Raw genomic sequence first — 18,637 nt, forward strand, 5'->3', positions numbered from 1 at the left:
TCTATTTGTATTTATTAGAGAAGCCATATGACACAGACATATATAGAAACAAATATTTGTCACTACATATATATGTTCTTGTTTCTTTCTCCTGCCTTTAATCCATCTAGCTATGCCTTCCATTGTTACTTGTATCAGACATGATGTCATTAAGGAGATACAAATCATGACAATATCCCTCAAGTTCTAACATATCACTAGGAAGCATAACAGTATCATTGGTACAAATGGTGGCCGGTAAAGGTGTTGGGTCTTCTTTCACTATTACATTTTTCTAAAACTCTATCAGCATGGAATCGCTAGCCATGTCAATTTCATCCTAATTTATATTGTTATCATCTTCATTGACATTAGTAGTAGTAACAACTTCTACATCTAGGTGTCCATGTACAATATCCATATGATTGGTAGCAATGGTTTCATCTCCCATATGTTGTTGTTGACTATCATCAACATTGAAAGTAGCTTTAGGATTATGCCATGTGTAGATTTTACAATATACGTAACCTCTAGTTTGGTATGATTCAGTTCAACGATATCAGTATATATAGAAGAACCACTATTACTCATTGGTAATGAGGATGATAATTGGAAAAGCTTTGTAGGAACAAAAGGGAAATATCGAACGAGGACGGCGTCGCAGAAGCGGAGCTTGGCATCCATGGTGTCGTAGTAGATGTTGACGCGGACGCTGGGATTGTAGAGGTTGAGGTTGACAGCGAGGTTGTAGGAGACCTCAGCAACCGAGGCGGCGTTGGAGTTGGAGACGGTGAGGTTGAAGAGAGTGGCAGAGTCGATGGTGGCACGGATGTGGTGGGGTGGGGGAGGATGGGCACTATACCACAACCAATCTGTACCGTCTCCAAAATAGTCGCTATAAGCCGTTATAGCGACAGATCATCGGTCGCTATAACGTTATAGCAACCGATTTGTAAGTCATTGTAAGTGGCGCCGCTATAAGTATATAGCGACCAACAATGTTTATAGCGACCGATAGCTAGACACAAATATTTATACCGACCAATTATTTGTTACATGTTTTAGTGACCAGACACGGTTATTCTCTAGTGTAACTAAATGAACTAAATAGACAATTTCTTTCCTCATTATTTTCATTTAAATGAACTAAATACACAATTTTTTCATTATTTTTTTCATTTAGTTCATCTAGTTACGCTAGACAAAAACTACGGGTATAAGGCCATCCCTCACGTGGGGCTGGAAGATGGCGCGGCCCAGTACATGAGCATGGCGAGGCCGATGGTGAAGAGGAAGCCTAGCTCGTTTGCAGCAGCAAGACCACCAGTTTCCCTTTGTTGCTTTTGGCTTTTGCCTCGGTGCAAAATCTGCATCGAGCGCAGGGCTTGAACCTAGCTAGGCCGTGGGTGTAAACCCCACCAATGAGCCATCTGCTCTGTCGCGAAGTCTTCTGAAATCTCAGGAAGCTGAAGCCGAAAGTATTTTTTTTTCCTATATTATCTCAATAAATTATAAATCCATGTGATTCATAGGATCTCCTTGATAAATAATCCAACGGTATAACATACATACAGCAGAATATATAGAAGTTCAAGAATAGCATTGTTACATTACATGTACCGTCGTACGTACAGTTGCCCGTACTCTGTACCAAAAACCCAACAATTAATTAATAACAAACTTTTACATGAATCGAATGGAACACACCACAATAGTTAGTCATACTCACATCACACAGTAAAACACCAAAGCACACTACTCATGTATAGTATAATCATCAGCATCACCGTCAGTACTTGACACTGCACCGGTCGCCGGAGGCAGCAGCGCCACCGAAGCCATGGTGCCGGCCCTCCGTCTTGACCGGAATGCTGAGCGAGCACCGAATCCTCGGCTTCTGGCGCAGCTTGAACATCTTGAACACGTACCTCACGCGCACGTCCACGTCCAGCTCCAAGCTCACCGGCCCCCCGCTCCTGGTCTCCTTCACCAGCTCCCCGGCGACGTCGCTGCCGACGGTGACGCCGCCGCCGCCGCCGCTGCCGGGGCTCCTCCAGTAGTCGAACTCCATCTTGACGACCTCGCTGGTCTTCCTGCGCTGGTAGAACACGGACGGGGAGGTGTCGTTGGCGGCCGGGCCGACGACGGCGTCGCGGAAGCGGAGCTGGGCGTCGATGGCGTCGTAGTAGATGTCGACGCGGACGCTGGGGTTGTAGAGCCGGAGGCTGACGGTGAAGTCGTAGGAGACCGCCGCCGCGGATGAGGAGGCGTTGGAGACGGTGAGGTTGGAGAGGACGGCGGAGTCAACGGTGGCGCGGATGTGGTGGGGCTGGAAGATGGCCCAATAGATGAGCAACACGACGCCGGCGGTGAGGAGCACACTGAATCCTGCGCAGCACGGCCCTCGCGCGCTCCTGCCTTGCGGCATCGTGGACAGGACAGGACAGGACAGGACACAGGAGCCGGCCGGCCGGAGATGGGGAGGTTGCTGCCGCCTCTCGCTGTGCTTCTTGATGCCCTAGCTAAGTGTCGGCAGTCGATGAAGGGAGGAGGGAGGAGCGCTAGTTCGTCGTGTGTGTTTTCAGTTCATTGTGTGCCGTTTGGGCCCTATATATACTGTGCTGTGGTGATTTGGAGCTGTGAGATGCTGGGCCGGGAACTAATACCAAGCTAATGACCAGGGTTTCGAATATTCTACTCGCATGTCTCAAGGAATGCCAGTGGTGCAAAAACATGCTCATCCATTGTGCATACATGCACGTTCTGTTCAAATATAAACATAGCAAAACATCCACAACTGTGGCGGCCTTCATTTCTCTTTGGGATTGTCTACTCCGGCCGTGTCCGGATAAAACTTTCCTCCTGCACCTGAATTTTCGTATCCGGGTAAAAAAAAATTCATGCTACGCCTGAATTTCATGAGTATGTTAACAGAAAAATTCAGATGTTTTAGAGGAGTTCCACACTCAGATTAATAGTGTCAGGTGGAATATCCCTTCTCTCCACACTCGAAATTTTAGTATCTAGAAATTATATCAAAATAATTACCGTAACAAATCAAGTGTAAATCCAAGTTCACACTAACTATGGGGGTGTGTGAGAGAAAAATTTTCACCCAAATATAATCATTAGTTACACCAATTCTACATAGATATAGCAGTTTGCTCTGAAATAATCAGTGTACCTCTAGTACAAGTTGCTGTAAATCCAGTATAAGTTGACAATAACTAAATTGGAGTGTGTGGGAAAGAAGATATACCTTTGAATCTTAGTTAATTATATTCCCCTCCATGTATGGTTTTTGCAAGAAAAAAAAAGAAAAAGCAAAAAAAAACAGATGTGGAAGAGAAGATTTTCACTCAGGCCAATATAGCAGCATAATTGTTTCTTCTCTTCTGAAAATCCTTAGAAATATCAAATGACCATGAGCAAACTAGCCCACCTAGTGGCGACTACACTACTGCTAGAGAACTAGAGATGCATGCACCAGCTGGACGACTCCTCGCCCTTTATTTAGCACATTTTTGGACAAGACTTGGGCCAAAGATATGCATGCGTCTTTGTTTATTCCTTGAGTGCTGTTGCAGTCAAGTAGGCAAACTCGTACGTATATATATATATGCAAAGGGCGTGTGGCCTGAGTGGAGTTGCTTTCTTTAACGGGCGGTACCCGATGGGTTAGGCTAAAGGCCTAAAGGGCATGTGCACTGGTATACTTCAGTGACGATGCAACAGATATAGAGATCGTTTTGTATAGCAACTATCCTAAGATAAAATTTAAGAGTTCTGCCAAATACGATGAGAAAGACTATAAAATTTTGGATGTCATTTACAGCTACAACGCTTTGATGTAAAAACTATCTTCATTTAACAATATATAAAAAATATATTATTTCTCTAATATGGCCAGCACTAGTACGCGATTATTATGATCTTGAAATTTTATATTATTTTTTGAGCATTTTAATATTTTTAAATAAAAAACTCAAAATTATAAAGTTGTAGATCTTATTAAAAGCTACCATTTTTATATAAATTTCATCTTCATCCAACATAATATCAAAGAGTTATGATTTTTTAACGTCGAAAACACCGTCTAACGAGACAAGATGTTGTCGCGCTAATACAAGTAGCGTGACAAAGTTATTTAGTCGTGCTAGAAACGACGGCGAGACTAAAAGAGGCAGATCCACAAATATTTTTTTGAGCGGTTAATATTAAAATATTTAATAAAAAGGATTAAAAATAAAAATCATCCCACGAGGTGTTTCTGACTAGCGGCGACACAATCTTCCTCTTGCAATTCGAGGCGGCCACCGGAGTGGCACCCTCCAGCCGGCAATCTTCCGGTGCGAACGTTCGGACCGGATACGCCGTGCGATGATGATTTCCACGCGCGCGTGTGACGGGTTGCCAGGTATGTACGTTATCTTTTTTATTTCTTTCCTTTTTTGTTTTTTCTCTCCTTTTCTTTTCTTCTTCTTTTCTTTCTTTTTATGTTTTCTTTTATTTTCCCTCCCGATCATTGCTGTTAGTTTTCTTCTCTTTTTTTGTTTCTTTTTTCTTTTTCTTTTTCTTGCTGCATTTTCTTTTCTTTAATTTCTTTTCATTTTTTCTTTCTTTTTTTCATTTTATATTCCGTTTGGTTCTTTTTATCTTTTTTTGTGCTTTATTTTTATTTTTCTTTTTTTATATTATTCTTTGTTTTATATCTTTATCTTTTTTCTTATTCTTATTATTTTCTTTGATGTTCACGTGCTGATGTTCTATTTTTTTTATTTTTTTCTTTTGATTTTGTTTTTCCTTTTATTTTTTAAATTATGTTTTCTTTTATTCATGTTTTATTTCTTAATTTTTCTTTGTTTATTCTCTTTAATTTCTCTTCTTTTTTCTTTCTTTTTTTCATTTTATATTCTATTTGGTTCTTTTTCTATTTTTTGTGCTTTATTTTTATTTTCCTTTTTTGTTTTATATTATTCTTTTTTTATACATGTAATGTTCTATGACGTATTCAATGATGTTCGCGTTATATACATGTGGTGTTCTATGATATATATTTAGTGATGTTTACGTAATATATATGCGATGTTCTATAATTTATTTAGTGATGTTCTATTGTGTATTTAGTAATGTTCACATATTACACATGTGATGTTCTATGATATATTTTTAGGATGTTTAAAAATTATTCATGCGATGTAATATCACATATTACACATGTGATATATATGATATTCTGTGTGTTTCTATGATGTTTATTTATTATACACCTAATGTTTTGTGATATTTTTTATGTTCACGTAGTATATATGTGATGTTCTATAATTTTTTTTGATGATGTTTGCGTAGTACAAATGTGATGTTCATGTAAGTATACACCGGTGTTCTATGATGCATTATGTGGCATTCACATAATATACATATGATATTTATGATGCTTTTTTATGATATTCATATGTGATATTCTATAATACATTTTGTGATGTTTACGTAGTATATATGTGATGTTCGCGTAGTATACCGGTGATGTTCTATAACGAATTTAGTGATGTTCTATGGTGTATTTAGTGATGTTCACTGTGTATACTTGTGATGTTCTATATTATATTTTAGGGTATTTGAAAAGTATCCATATAATATTTTTTTAAAAAAATTCTCTATTACTTGTTTTATTTGTTCCTTATGCTTTACTCTAGATTTTATTATTCATATTAACATTATGTATTCATTTATTTATTTATTTTTCTATTATATTATCAATATTATGAACCTAAAACTAGAATGCCGTTCTTTTAAACTGGGAACATTAGTTTTATGAGGACGGAACATTGTCCTGTAAACATATACAGCTTAATAGATGAAAAATATTCGTTAATAAAAATTTATTTAAATATATTCATGTGGGATCTAGTTTTGAAAGATTTATTATAAGAAACTCGATGGTGTAATTGGATTTCAATTTGAATATTTCGTTCATGAGTTATGACTGTTTTTAATTTGTTAAAAAGTTATTTGCATGGATGGGTGAGTAGGCCCTATAAGATGCGGACAATTCAGTTTGTGTGCGCGTGTTCTACAGCTCTGGTGCTAGTGGCACGATTTTTAGGCGAGAAAAATAGAGGGGAAGAGTATTGGTGGGAAATTGTGGTCCGATGACAGCCCCCACTCCAGTGCAAGCGCGACGAGCAGCAAAAGGCTGATGGACTGATTGCCAAATGAAATGGCCCCCCTTTTTTAGCCTCATTATTTCTTTGATCTCCTTCGATAAAAAATTGGGAAAAAAGAAAATAGGCCCTGGCCGTGTGGACCAATTTAGGGATGAAAGCAAAAATGACAATCTCCGATTTTTGAAAATCATTTTTGAGTTTTTTCCAATTTTTAGACCTAAACAAAAATAATAACGGTAACTAGTAACCGAAAAATGAAAATGATAACGGTAAAAATAATCAAAAATGAAAATGAAAATCATTTTGCCTTCTTCCGACAATCGTTCTCGAAAATTTCCATATTTAACTGATAATTTACCATTAATAGTTACCGATTCAAAGGTCTTTAATTAATGACATATCTGACATTCATTTTTAGGAAGCCTACAGGCTACAACCTCCAAGACAAACTCTAATAATTCATGTGTTTGATCACTATGCTATGTCGAGTCAACTTGGAATATAATCGTTTATATTGTGTCTTTGTCAAGAATTGTCGTACTGTTGCATGGTTTGCTACTGTTTGAGATCTAAGATGGTGTGAACTGTGTGGTTTCAGCTTGTGATCTTGTCAACTGTGGATTTAGTTATCATTGTCATGTGAAATAGGTCGAGTTATATAGATCTTTTTATGTTCGACAGTTTGGTGTGCTTATTGTTTTTAGAATATCATTCTCATGGATTCCGATTGTTCTCGATATATTTTCTGTGACTACTATCATTTTTTAAATTACCGAAATATCGGCGCCGTATTCATTTCTGACAATATTGTACTGATTTCGTTTTCAAGAAAAAATATGAAAACAAAAATGATTTGACCACCTATCAATCATTTCCGATCGTTCTCATCCCTAGACCAATTGACCACTAAATTCAGATTAAAACATATATATAATCACACACATGCATGGGGCCGGGGAGAAGTAACCATGACACAAAAACAAATTTGGCTCAATTGCATGCCTTTGTATTTCTTATATATGATGCGTGGAATACAAATAAAATAACAAGCATTGGTCTCTTGAGTGGACCGATTACATTATTACAGATCCATCGATCGGTGGATCATATCCATCCATGGAGAAACCACGGGCGACTTAATTAGATTGTCGAACTTTGTCGGATCCAAATAGTATAGGAAGGGAAGGGAAAACCAAATTTCATGGATAGGCAGATATATCACCAGGTACGATCGAGCATATATATATATATTTATGGGATGTCCAACTTCTTGTTCATGTAATCGGGTTGACCACCTTGGTTCTGGGCGGCGAACGCATCGCACTTCTTCACGCAATCCTCCGGGCTAACGCCGAGTGAGCTCGCGAACTTGACGCACTCGGCCTTGCAGTCCGCGGCGGCCGCCGGAGGGGCAGCCTCCAGCGTCATCAGCGCCACGAGCAGCAGCGCCGCCACGACGACGACCATCTTCTTGGACGCCATTTTGCTTCTCTTTTTTTGTGGTGGATGTCTCTTGGTTTTATTGGTGACAGATGTTGTTGTATCTAGTGTCTAGTCTAGGCTTGCTTATATAGGCCGGATGGAGGGAGTAGTACGTAAATTGGGAAACAGCGAGCGAGCGTGTATGTGATGTGAGGCCATGAGAGCTTCGCGCTCTACCGTGCAACTGTATGCGTGCATGCGCTTTTGAGCATGTTTGTCCGGAAGACATGTGCAGCCTAGCTTTCAGTTACATGGGATCTCAGATTTAGAAGTTCTCAACCAGCGGCGGAGCGTGACCGAATATTAAGGACAGGCTAATCTGCTAGCTTACTGGTATGCGACCAATATTTTTATACGTGCAGTAGAGTAGCTAGTACAAGAACTGAAAAGCTAGATAGAGTAGGGATCCTAACAAAATAGGTACAATCTGACAGGCTTTATATGCTGATACGGTATGGATATAGCTGATCCATCGTAATCTGTGGTAGGCAAGCAGGGGCAGGAGCCCAATTTCACCACCACTAAGCTCCGCCCCTGTTTTCAACTATAAGATTTTAGATATCTTCAAACTCTATAATTTTGAAATAAAATTTATTTTAATCTGATCTTATATAAAAAATTATAGTTCTTTTACACAAACTATCTATGTCGGTTATCACTGCCTACGAACCGATAGTGATACCCTATCATTGTTGGTTCCAAAATAACCATCATCAGTGATGATCCGACAATGAAAGTCCTTTTTAATAGTGTGCTTGGTGCTTGGATGATGGGGGCAAAAAGTGCACGTGGCCATACATAATAGTTGACATTTACTGAAAGCACTTCACAAGGCATGGGGTAGAGGTGGACGACCATCATGGCACATGGGCCTTGTTTAGTTGCAAAAAAAAATTATAAAATAGGTATTGTAAGTATTTTTATTTATATTTAATAAACATGTCTAATTATAGACTAACTAGGTTTAAAAAATTCGTCTCGTAAGTTACAGATAAACTGTGTAATTAATTATTTCTTTTATCTATATTTAATGCTTTATTTATGTGCCGCAAGATTCGATATGATGAAAAATGTGAAAAATTTTGTAAAATTTTTAGAAAATTAAACAAGGCCCTAGCCCAAGCATCTTACGGGCGACCGAGGGTGAGTTCTAGTAGCGTAGGATTTGACGGAGGATCCGCATTAGAGGATATAGGATTCGGCAACAAAGTTGGGTTAAACATTTATTAACTCACTATAACTACGCATACTCAAGAAAGAGTTCACATTCCTGATAACTTTGAAGACTCTGATTCTGACAATGACTCTTTTGCTATCAAATTATCTATGTTGGCTCGTCTGGAAACTGATGGTCAAACTTCCAAGCAAGTTCTAGGGGAACCTTCTGAACAAATCTGGTTTGTGAATGAGATCAATGCTGTGAATACTGAAGAGCCTACTAAGAAAGTTTTGGCTGGTATCACTGAGGATGAAGGACATACAAACATTGAGAAAGCTTCTCAATCTGTTTGTTCTCCTGAGATTTTCATACCTGATGATAATATTATTACAACTCAAGAAAGTGTTGGTATGGAGCTTGATAAGGAGTCTTCGGTTGTAGAGGCTCTAGATCAACCCAACCACAAGATGGAAATTGATGCTGAAGCAGCTCAAGTTCAAGAAAGAAGGAGGAGTGAAAGGCTCAAGAAAGATACAACAGTCTAGACTATGGAGAAAGCTGAAAAGAGGGCTCAGAAGGCTAATCTTGAAGGTAACTCTTCAAACTATAATTCTTTTTCTGTTTTACCAAATGAAGAACTTGCTGCTATTACTTCTTGTATGGGTATTGTAGTAGAAGAGGAGGATTTTGACACCTTTAATGTGATTAAAGACCTAGAAAAAGTAAGAGATGATCTTTATTATAAACAATTGTGCAAGAATAAGAATCCCCCAACTGAGTCAGTTGAAGGGGACCAGGAAGGAAGTGATATGTTAGCTATTGAATGGCACAAAGATGAGTCTTCTGAAATAGAGGATTTCATTTTGGTTGAATCTAGGAAGAAAAAAGGGATAGAAGGAGAAGCTTAATGCTTTCCTCAATGACTAAAGAAAAGAAAAGCATACAGGAAAATCCTGGTGCACAGAATAAAAAAGGGAGAAAGCCTAGTAAAGCTACTCTCACCAAACAACATAAGAAAGTTAAAAAATGAATATACAAGGGTTGATTTGGAACTGTAGAGGTCTGAGGAAAAAAGGAGTCTCTACTTTCTTGAAGGATCTTATATATCAATACCGCTTTCATTTCATTGGACTTCAAGAAACAATGGTTCAGGATTGTGAACAAAAACTGCTTAAAAAGTTTGACTGCTATGATGATTATTTGTGGCTTTATAACTCATCAAATGGGAAATCAGGTGGCATCCTTGTTGGGGTTAGAATTGAGCTATATGATGTTGGATCTTATCAGCAGGGGAAATATATGATACAAGTTAACCTGTGGGACAAACAGTTAAAACAGAAATGGAATTTGTTAGTAGTTTATGGCTTCTCATGATGATAGTAAAATGGAATTTTTGGCTGAGCTTTCTTCCTTTTGTTCGAGAAATACTGAACCTATTATTATTGGAGGTGATTTTAATATTTTGAGATATGCAAATGAGAGAAATAAACCTCATGGACTAAATAAATTTTCTAGTTTGTTCAATTCCTTGATTGGCTTCTATGAATTGAAAGAAATTATATAATGACTGGAGGCTTGTTTACTTGGTCTAATAATCAGGAGGATCCTATCTTAGAAAAGTTGGATAGAATTCTAGTCTCCAAAGATTGGGAGGAAATGTTTCCCACAGTTATGGTTAAAAGACTCCCTAGAGAGATCTCTGATCACAATCCTTTAATTCTATCTTCTGGTTTGCAAAAGCCCAAGACCCCTATTCAATTCAAATTTGAACTTAGCTGGTTACATAATCCAGATTTCCTGGAGGCTGTAGAGAGGATTTGGTCCAAACCCTGCAATACTAGAACTTCTTTAGATAAGATACAGCAAAAATTGAAATTGATTAAGCAGTACTTTAAAGGATGGGGTTTTAGTCTGCAGGGAGATTTGAGGAAACAAAGGAAACTTATTAGTGAAAAACTGTCAAACTTGGAATCTTTAGAAGACATGGGTGATTTATCTGATGGACAAGTTAGAGAAAAAATGCAGCTGACTAAGGAGTCCTTACAGCTGTTGGATCAAGAGGAAACTTATTGGATAAATAGATGTCATGAACAATGGTTGTTGAAAGGTGACAATAATACCAAATACTTTCATAGCATTGCTAATGGTAGGAAGAGAAAAAATAATGTCCTTTTTTCTTGAGAGTGATGGTCATGTTATTGAAGGAGATGAGAATTTGTTAAATCATGCCACTGAATATTATACAGAGTTGTTTGGGCCTGCTGATGATCATAATATTCATATCGATTCAAGTTTATGGAATGAATTAGAACAAGTATCTGCAGAAGAAAATCAAATGTTGATAAGGCCTTTCTCTGAGTCAGAAATTAAAGAGGCTCTTTTTCAAATGGAAAAAAACAAAGCAGCAGGGCCGGATAAAATTCCAATTGAATTCTTTCAAGCTTCCTGGAGTATTGTTAAAACAGATGTTATGAAGCTTTTTGAGGAATTCTATAATGATACAATTGATATTTCAAGAATCAACTATGGAATCATCACCTTATTACCAAAGGTTTCTGAAGCTTCTAAAATTCAACAATTTAGACCAATTTGCCTGTTGAACTGTCTATACAAACTTGTCACCAAAACATTAACATTGAGATTGGAGAGAGTGGCTGATAAGTTGATTCATCAAAATCAAACTGCCTTCATGAAAGGAAGGAATATTATGAATGGAGTGATGATCTTACATGAAATACTACATGAAACCAAAAGGAAAAAACAAATGGGAGTAATTCTGAAATTGGATTTTGAAAAAGCATATGATAAAGTCAATTGGAAATTTTTATTTGAATGTCTGGTAGCTAGAGGATTTGATCAAAAGTGGTGTCATTGGATCGAGAAAGTGGTATCTAGAGGAACTGTAAGTGTGAAAATGAATAATTTGGTTGGACCTTACATCAAGAGCTTTAAAGGAGTAAGACAAGGTGATCCTTTATCTCCTTTGCTCTTTAACTTTGTAGTAGATGGTTTGTCCAGGATGATTCATAAAGCACAAAAAAATGATTTATTCACTGGTTTAGTTGACCACATTATTGATAAAGGGGTAGCTATGTTACAATATGCTGATGACACCATAATCTGTTTGAAACATAGTATACAAGGAGCAAGAAACATGAAGCTTTTACTTTATATGTATGAAATGATGGCTGGTCTCAAGATTAATTTCTATAAAAGTGAAGTTTTAACTATAAATGATGAGGATAACTGGGCTAGTAAGTGTGCTGAGATTTTTAACTGTCAAATTGGAATATTTCCCATCAAATATCTCGGTGTACCAGTCAGTCTGAGTCGGTTACATGTGATTGATTTCACAAGCTTGATGTCTGGAAAGGAGGCTTAATGTCCATTGCTGGGAGGAACATTCTTATCAATGCTAGCTTGAGTAATACTGCTGTGTATCATATGTCTATTTATCTTCTTCCCAAGACTATCATTGATAAAATTGACAAGATTAGAAGAACCTATTTTTGGCAAGGAGGTGGAACTAAAAAGAAATATCATCTGGTTAGATGGATAAAGATTTGTAAAAACAGGAAAAAAGGTGGTTTAGGTATTAGAGATTTGAAGAAGATGAATATTAGTCTAATGATGAAATGGTGGTGGAAACTTGATAATGAAAAAGGGCATTGGCAAGAGATTGTTAAATTTAAATATCTGAAAAAAGATTCTATTTGTACTGTGAAACACAAGCAAAATGATTCGGCCATTTGGTCAGATTTGTTGAAACTAAAAGAATTATATCTACAAGGTAGAAAATTGATTGTCAAAAATGGGCAGAGAACTTCATTTTGGAAAGATACTTGGTTGATGGAGAAACCGTTAGAGAATCTCTTTCTTGATCTATTCAAGTTGTGTTCTCTTCCTAATATTTCGGTGGCTTCTGCTAGACAAAATTCGGTTTGCTTTTCTAGATGGTTGGTTGATGACTTAAGAGATGATTGGGGTCACATAATGAATCAATTTAATAAAATCTCTCTGAATAATGATGAAGATAGGGTCATTTGGAATCTGGGAAAGAAAGAAAAATTCACAGTGAAATCAGTATATAAAGCTTTGACAAAAAATGATGCTGGTCCTTATTTTTTGAAAATATGGAAAGGAAAAATTTCTGCGAAGATCAAAATCTTTCTATGGCTGGTGGCTAACAATGCTATTCTTACAAGAGATAACATGATTCGTAGAAAATGGCCTGGTGACCCTTCTTGTCTTTTCTGTGACCGAGATGAATCGGTTTCTCATCTTCTTTTTCAATGTTCTATGGCTAAAGCCGTGTGGGGGATTGTAGCCTTTTCCCTGGGAGCAACAAATGTGGCTAGAAATTTTAGTCAATGCTGGTTGTGGTGTGAGAAGTGGCTTCCTCATAGACAAAATTTTCATGCAATTGGCATTGCTGCGATTTGTTGGGCTATTTGGAAAACGCGAAATAATATTTGCTTTCAAGAAAAAAGGTCACAAGTCCTATCACCATTATATGCCATGCATGTTCGCTTATTTCTTATTGGGCAGGATTGTATGAGGACCTGGACAAGGAAGAACTGTCGGCTGGTGCTGAGACAATGCTGAAGATTGCGTTGCAATTGGTGGGTAAAGCCAAAGGTCCCCAAGATCACGAAGTGATAAAAGGGAGAGATGTTGATGCCGAAGACTACTGATTGTTCTACGGTTCTGCAGCTGTTGTTTTGTTACCCCTTTGTTCTGCTGGAGTAGCTGGAAGTCTACTTTCACCCTGGATGTAATCCGTTTTGTTGGTTCCCTTATGTCCGGGGGCTTTGAGGGATTAGTTGAGAATACTGTAGTTCGTCCTTTTCGGGTAGTAGTAAGCGTTGGTATCTGGATTTCTAATCCTATCTAAACTCATTGTACGAACTGTATTTCCGTTGATGAAATGGAAATGGGGAAGATCCCTCATATCGAAAAAAACTAGGCATACTCAATTGTAAGAACACACGTGCATGAGTACCTCCGATAAATTGAGTCAGCAAATCCTAAGAACACACGTACGTAAATTCGAAAATAAATTTAGAAAAATACAAGCACATTACACCATAAGAAATCCAGCTGATGTATGATTATTTCGCGCGCGCTCTCTCTCTCTGAGTTGGTGTCCCTCTCCAGCTGATAGACTGACGCCAAATTGAACGGGCGTTTCCTTTGGCCTCGTTATCTCCGCAAAATTCCTTCGTCTCTTTCTATAGAAACAAAAAAGAAAAAAGAAGAGAAAATGAGCCCGGGTCATCTTGACAAATTGACCATTCAGAATAAAGCATGTATATATGCAATCGTCAACTATATGTGTTCATCGGCAAAATCCTCCATGGGACTACCTTAGCGTTCTCTCCATCCTGAAATATAACGCAAAAAGAGCAGTCTAGAAAAACTTACCGCGGTACCCCTCACTAATTAGCAAGGAGTGAATCCTTCACTTAATGTTTTCCTAGTTTAAAAGGAATCTTTATATGTTAATTTTTTTTCCTGCCATGAATTAGATAGGAAAGGTATAGTGTACTCGGAAGGAAAGTGATGTTCGCTTAATAAAACAGAGGAGGAAAGAGAGAGGAGCTGAAGATCTAGAATACCTTATAAGAGCAACTCCAACCATTATGCAAATGGACTTGGCATTTACCAAAATGCATAAAACTCCAAAAAAAAACCCCTCCAATCGTTATGCATTTGGACTTTGCATTTTACATAGCTATGCATTTGGAGGGGGAAACTTGGCATATATGCCAAAGGAGTCCGGCTATGCAAATAGAGATCACGGGATTCTCGGTTCCACCTCGCGGGCTTTTTTCTTCCCTTCGCGCGGTTTTCCTTCGCGCCGCCACCACTTCGCGCGTCCTCCTTCGCCAGCATCGCACGTCCTCCTTCGCCAGCTTCGCGCGCGCGCCTTCCTCATCAACACCGGCCAGGTACGCCTTCTGGCGAAGGACCTGATGGAGATCGGTACTAGAGCCAAGGGGCGAACCTGTACGACGACGAACTGATGGCCAACGGGAATTGGTAAACGGGAGACGACGGCGCGGGATCGATTGGCGGCGCGGGAAGGAGTGCCGCGAAACAAAATTTCCAGGAAAAGAAAGATGATGGACTTGGCATTTTGCATAACGGTTGGAGATCACCCGATTTTAGCCTTGCCATTTTCATTTGGGGGTTTGCAATTTGCCGAAAATGCATAACTTCGAATGCATAATGGTTGGAGATGCTCTAATGGTACAAATTTTGAACTCTCAGTTGCTTAGTATATTTTACCGAGTGAATGCACACAAGTTTATATATTACAAAAATATACATATGACATCAAATGAGTATCAGTAAATGTTTTTCAATGAATATATTTTTAATAGGCCTAATATTAATATCCTACCAAACTTCTATCCTGAGGAATCAACTAAGGTTTCTTCAGTTTCCAAAAATTTTCAGGATTCATCATCACAATCTTTAGATGTATGCATAGAGTATTAAATATAGATAAAAATAACTAATTACACAGATTGCCTGTAATTTGCAAGACGAATCTTTGAGTCTAGTTAGTCCATAGTTAGACAATAATTACCAGATACAAACAAAAGTGCTACAATAGCCAAAGCCAAAAATTTTCTCCAACTAAACAAGGACTAATCTTAAGTTACACCTTACTCCCTTTGTCCCTAATTAACTGTCGCTCTTGGTTTCCATCCCAAATGTTTAACTCGATTTATAGAAAACACGTGCAACATTTGTATCTCTAATTAATTTTTTTAAAAAACCTAGGTTCAAATATCTATCTAATAATATTAATTATGTGCCATCATTAATATTTTTATATATATTCAGTCAAAATTATTCCAAGCGAAAACAACACCACTCGTATTTAGCACTAGTACAGAGGAGCTCTACGCTGGCGGTGGAATTTAATTTTTACAGGCGGTTTCAATTAAAGAATGTCTATGGAAAGAAATCAGCGGGCCCAACTCAAAAACCGCCAGTGAAAATCAATTTTCACAGGCGATTTTTCTAACAAAACCGCATGTAGAAATCATGTATTTCTACAGGCGGTTCTCCTAAGAAACCGTCTGTAAAAATCATATTTCTACAGGCGGTTTCTTAAGAAAACTGCCCGTACAAATAATTTGAAATTGAATTTTTTAAATGACTTTGTTTGAAAAAACCATTAAAATGAAAGTTGTAGATCTCAAAAAGTTATGAAACTTTGTAGTTGATTTTTTTCATTTGAAATCATCTTGTCGTCGAAAACTACGTTTGAATTTCTTAAATTTGAAATTCAAATTTTGTAAATGACCTCCGATGGAGAAACTACCAGTATAGAAGTTGTAGATCTTGAAAAGTTATGAAACTTTGTAGTTGACAACTTTTCCATTGGAATCATTTTAGGGCCTCAAATAATCAATATAGGCTCGGTTTAAGATAATATGTGGGGAACTAAACTCTAATATAGAAATCTTTTTTTTTCTATTTTTAAAAGCCAGTTTTGTATTTTCTATAAAAAAAGATTTCTATAGGCGGGTGTACCGGCGGTTCTCAGTTACCCACCTGTGAAAAAGTTTATTTCCATAAGCCACCAGCGCAGGCGGTTCGTTAATCCGCCTGTAGAAACGGGTTGCGAAAACAGTGTAGTCTTCCTAGTTTGCATCCGAAAGTCCATCTCATTTATGCTAACTGAATGTTATATACAAGGCCATCTCATTTTTGCCTGAATGCTATCATGAGATGTGAGCGTGAATGCTATCTGCATTTTGCCTCAATGAAGGTGAATGCTGCCATTGGATAACAACTATGTAAAGTGGATCATGCAGTGTGAAAAAAAAAAACAGTTGTTATAGTTTGTTGGTTGGCCTAGATTGCGAAAAAAACAATTATTTTAGTTTGTTCTGGTTAGCCTAGATTCTGCATATGCAATGCTGCGCTAAAAAGTTCTGTATGCCTGCTCTAACAGCAGCTGGAAAGGTTGGCTAGTGTCACGCATTAGAAACTAAGACATAAAACGTCCCTCACTGAGTCAAGCCTCATTGACACAAAATAAATCACGCATGCATAGGGCTTGGGAGCAATAATTAATCATGACACAAGAAGAAATTTGGCTCAATTGCATGCCTTTGTATTTCTTATAATGTGGAATACAAATAGAATAACAAGCACTGATCCCTTGAATGGACCGATTACATTACTACAGATCCGATGGATCCATGGAGGAACATGGGTGACTTATAGCTTGTCGAACTTTGTCGGACGCCAAAAATATAGAAAGGGGAAACCAAATTTCATGGACAGGCATATATATATGCATAGTACATATATAGATGCATGATCTGTCGACCATGCATGGATATATAGGCAGATATCACCAGTTACAGCCATTTATTTTGGGATGTCAAGCTTGTCATCCTTGTAAGGGTCCCTGGGTTGTCCATTGCGCCCGGCGGCGATCGCATCGCAATTCTTCATGCACTCCTCCGTGCTCATGCCGAGTGGGCCTGAGACCTCGGCGCACCCAGCCTTGCAGTCCATGGCGGCCGCCGGAGGGGCAGCCTCCAGTGCGAGCGCCACGAGCAGCAGCGCCGCCACGACGACGACCATCTTCTTGGACACCATCTTTGAAGCTTGTTTTTTTTTTTGTGATGGCTGTTTGGTTTTATTGGTGCGAGATGTTGTCTAGGCTTATATAGCCGGAGGGAGTAGTAAATTGGGTAACAGCGAGCGTGCATGTGAGGACATGAGAGCTTCGCGCTCTACCGTGCAATTTAAGGATGAAAATGGCCCTTCAAATAGATACTTGCGGTTCTACTAAATAAACAAAATATACAATTTTTTTTTATTTTTTTCATTTAATTTATTTAGTTACACTAAAGAAAAATTGTGGATACTCGTTTAGAGCACGTCACCATCTTTAGTACTGCAATTGTATGCGTGCATGCGTGTGCTTTTGACCATGTTTTGCCCGGTGACACACAGGTGTGGCTGTGCGGGCGGGCGGCCTTCCAGCTCCACGGGATCCAAGAAAAGAATCAGGGCCTTATTTAGGTCATGTTCGCTTGTGTTTATTTGTCGAATCTGTTAATTATTCAGAAGTATTTTTCTCTCACAATAAATTAATAAATTTTTAGCTATAGCTTTTCAAACAAACGAACAGGCTCTAGTTTACTGGGTGAAAAAGTTTTTGGGTACTATAGCACGTTCGTTTGCATTTGATAATTATTGTCCAACCATGGACTAACTAGGTTCAAAAGATTTATCTCACAAATTGTGCAATTAGTTATTTTTTATCTATATTTAATATTCTATGCATGTGCCGCAAGATTTGATGTGATGAGAAATCTTGAAAAGTTTTTGGATTTCGAGTGTAACTAAACAAGGACCTTGTTTAGATCTTTTTTTTTTGAATTTGGACGCTGTAGCACTTTCATTTGTATTTGACAATTATTGTCTAACTATAGACAAACTAGACTCAAAAGATTTGTCTCATAAGTTACAAACAAATTATGCAATTAGTTATTTCTTTATCTATATTTAATGTTTCATGTTTCATTACCTTTTAGATGCACTTCCTCCGTTTCAAATTATAAGTTGTTTTGATTTTTTGGGTATATAAAATTTACTATGTTAACATGAAACAAATATGGCTCAATTGCATGACTTTGTATTTCTTAGAGTTAGCAATAGTTCTGCAGGACATTCACAACCCTGAAACCACGGAATAGTTCCTCTAGTCGACATGTTATCAAGAGACCCCAAGTCTCTTGGCATGACTTCTTCGCTTTGCTAAAAAGACAAACTAAAAAATATTATTCACTCATTTATTATAAATGAAAAA

General features: G+C 37.9%; 2 protein-coding genes across 2 annotated transcripts; both read right to left on the reverse strand.

The window, feature by feature from the left end:
* Positions 1,563 to 2,555, reverse strand: LOC8073463 (NDR1/HIN1-like protein 3). The gene has a single exon (XM_002442798.2). The coding sequence runs from the start codon at positions 2,405 to 2,407 to the stop codon at positions 1,769 to 1,771; it is 639 nt and encodes a 212-aa protein (XP_002442843.1). The 5' UTR covers positions 2,408 to 2,555; the 3' UTR covers positions 1,563 to 1,768.
* Positions 16,895 to 17,455, reverse strand: LOC110429669. The gene has a single exon (XM_021445962.1). It carries the CDS (start codon positions 17,416 to 17,418, stop codon positions 17,185 to 17,187), a length of 234 nt encoding a protein of 77 aa, XP_021301637.1. The 5' UTR covers positions 17,419 to 17,455; the 3' UTR covers positions 16,895 to 17,184.

Source organism: Sorghum bicolor, chromosome 8, assembly GCF_000003195.3.
Source record: "Sorghum bicolor cultivar BTx623 chromosome 8, Sorghum_bicolor_NCBIv3, whole genome shotgun sequence".
Classification (NCBI taxonomy): domain Eukaryota; kingdom Viridiplantae; phylum Streptophyta; class Magnoliopsida; order Poales; family Poaceae; genus Sorghum; species Sorghum bicolor.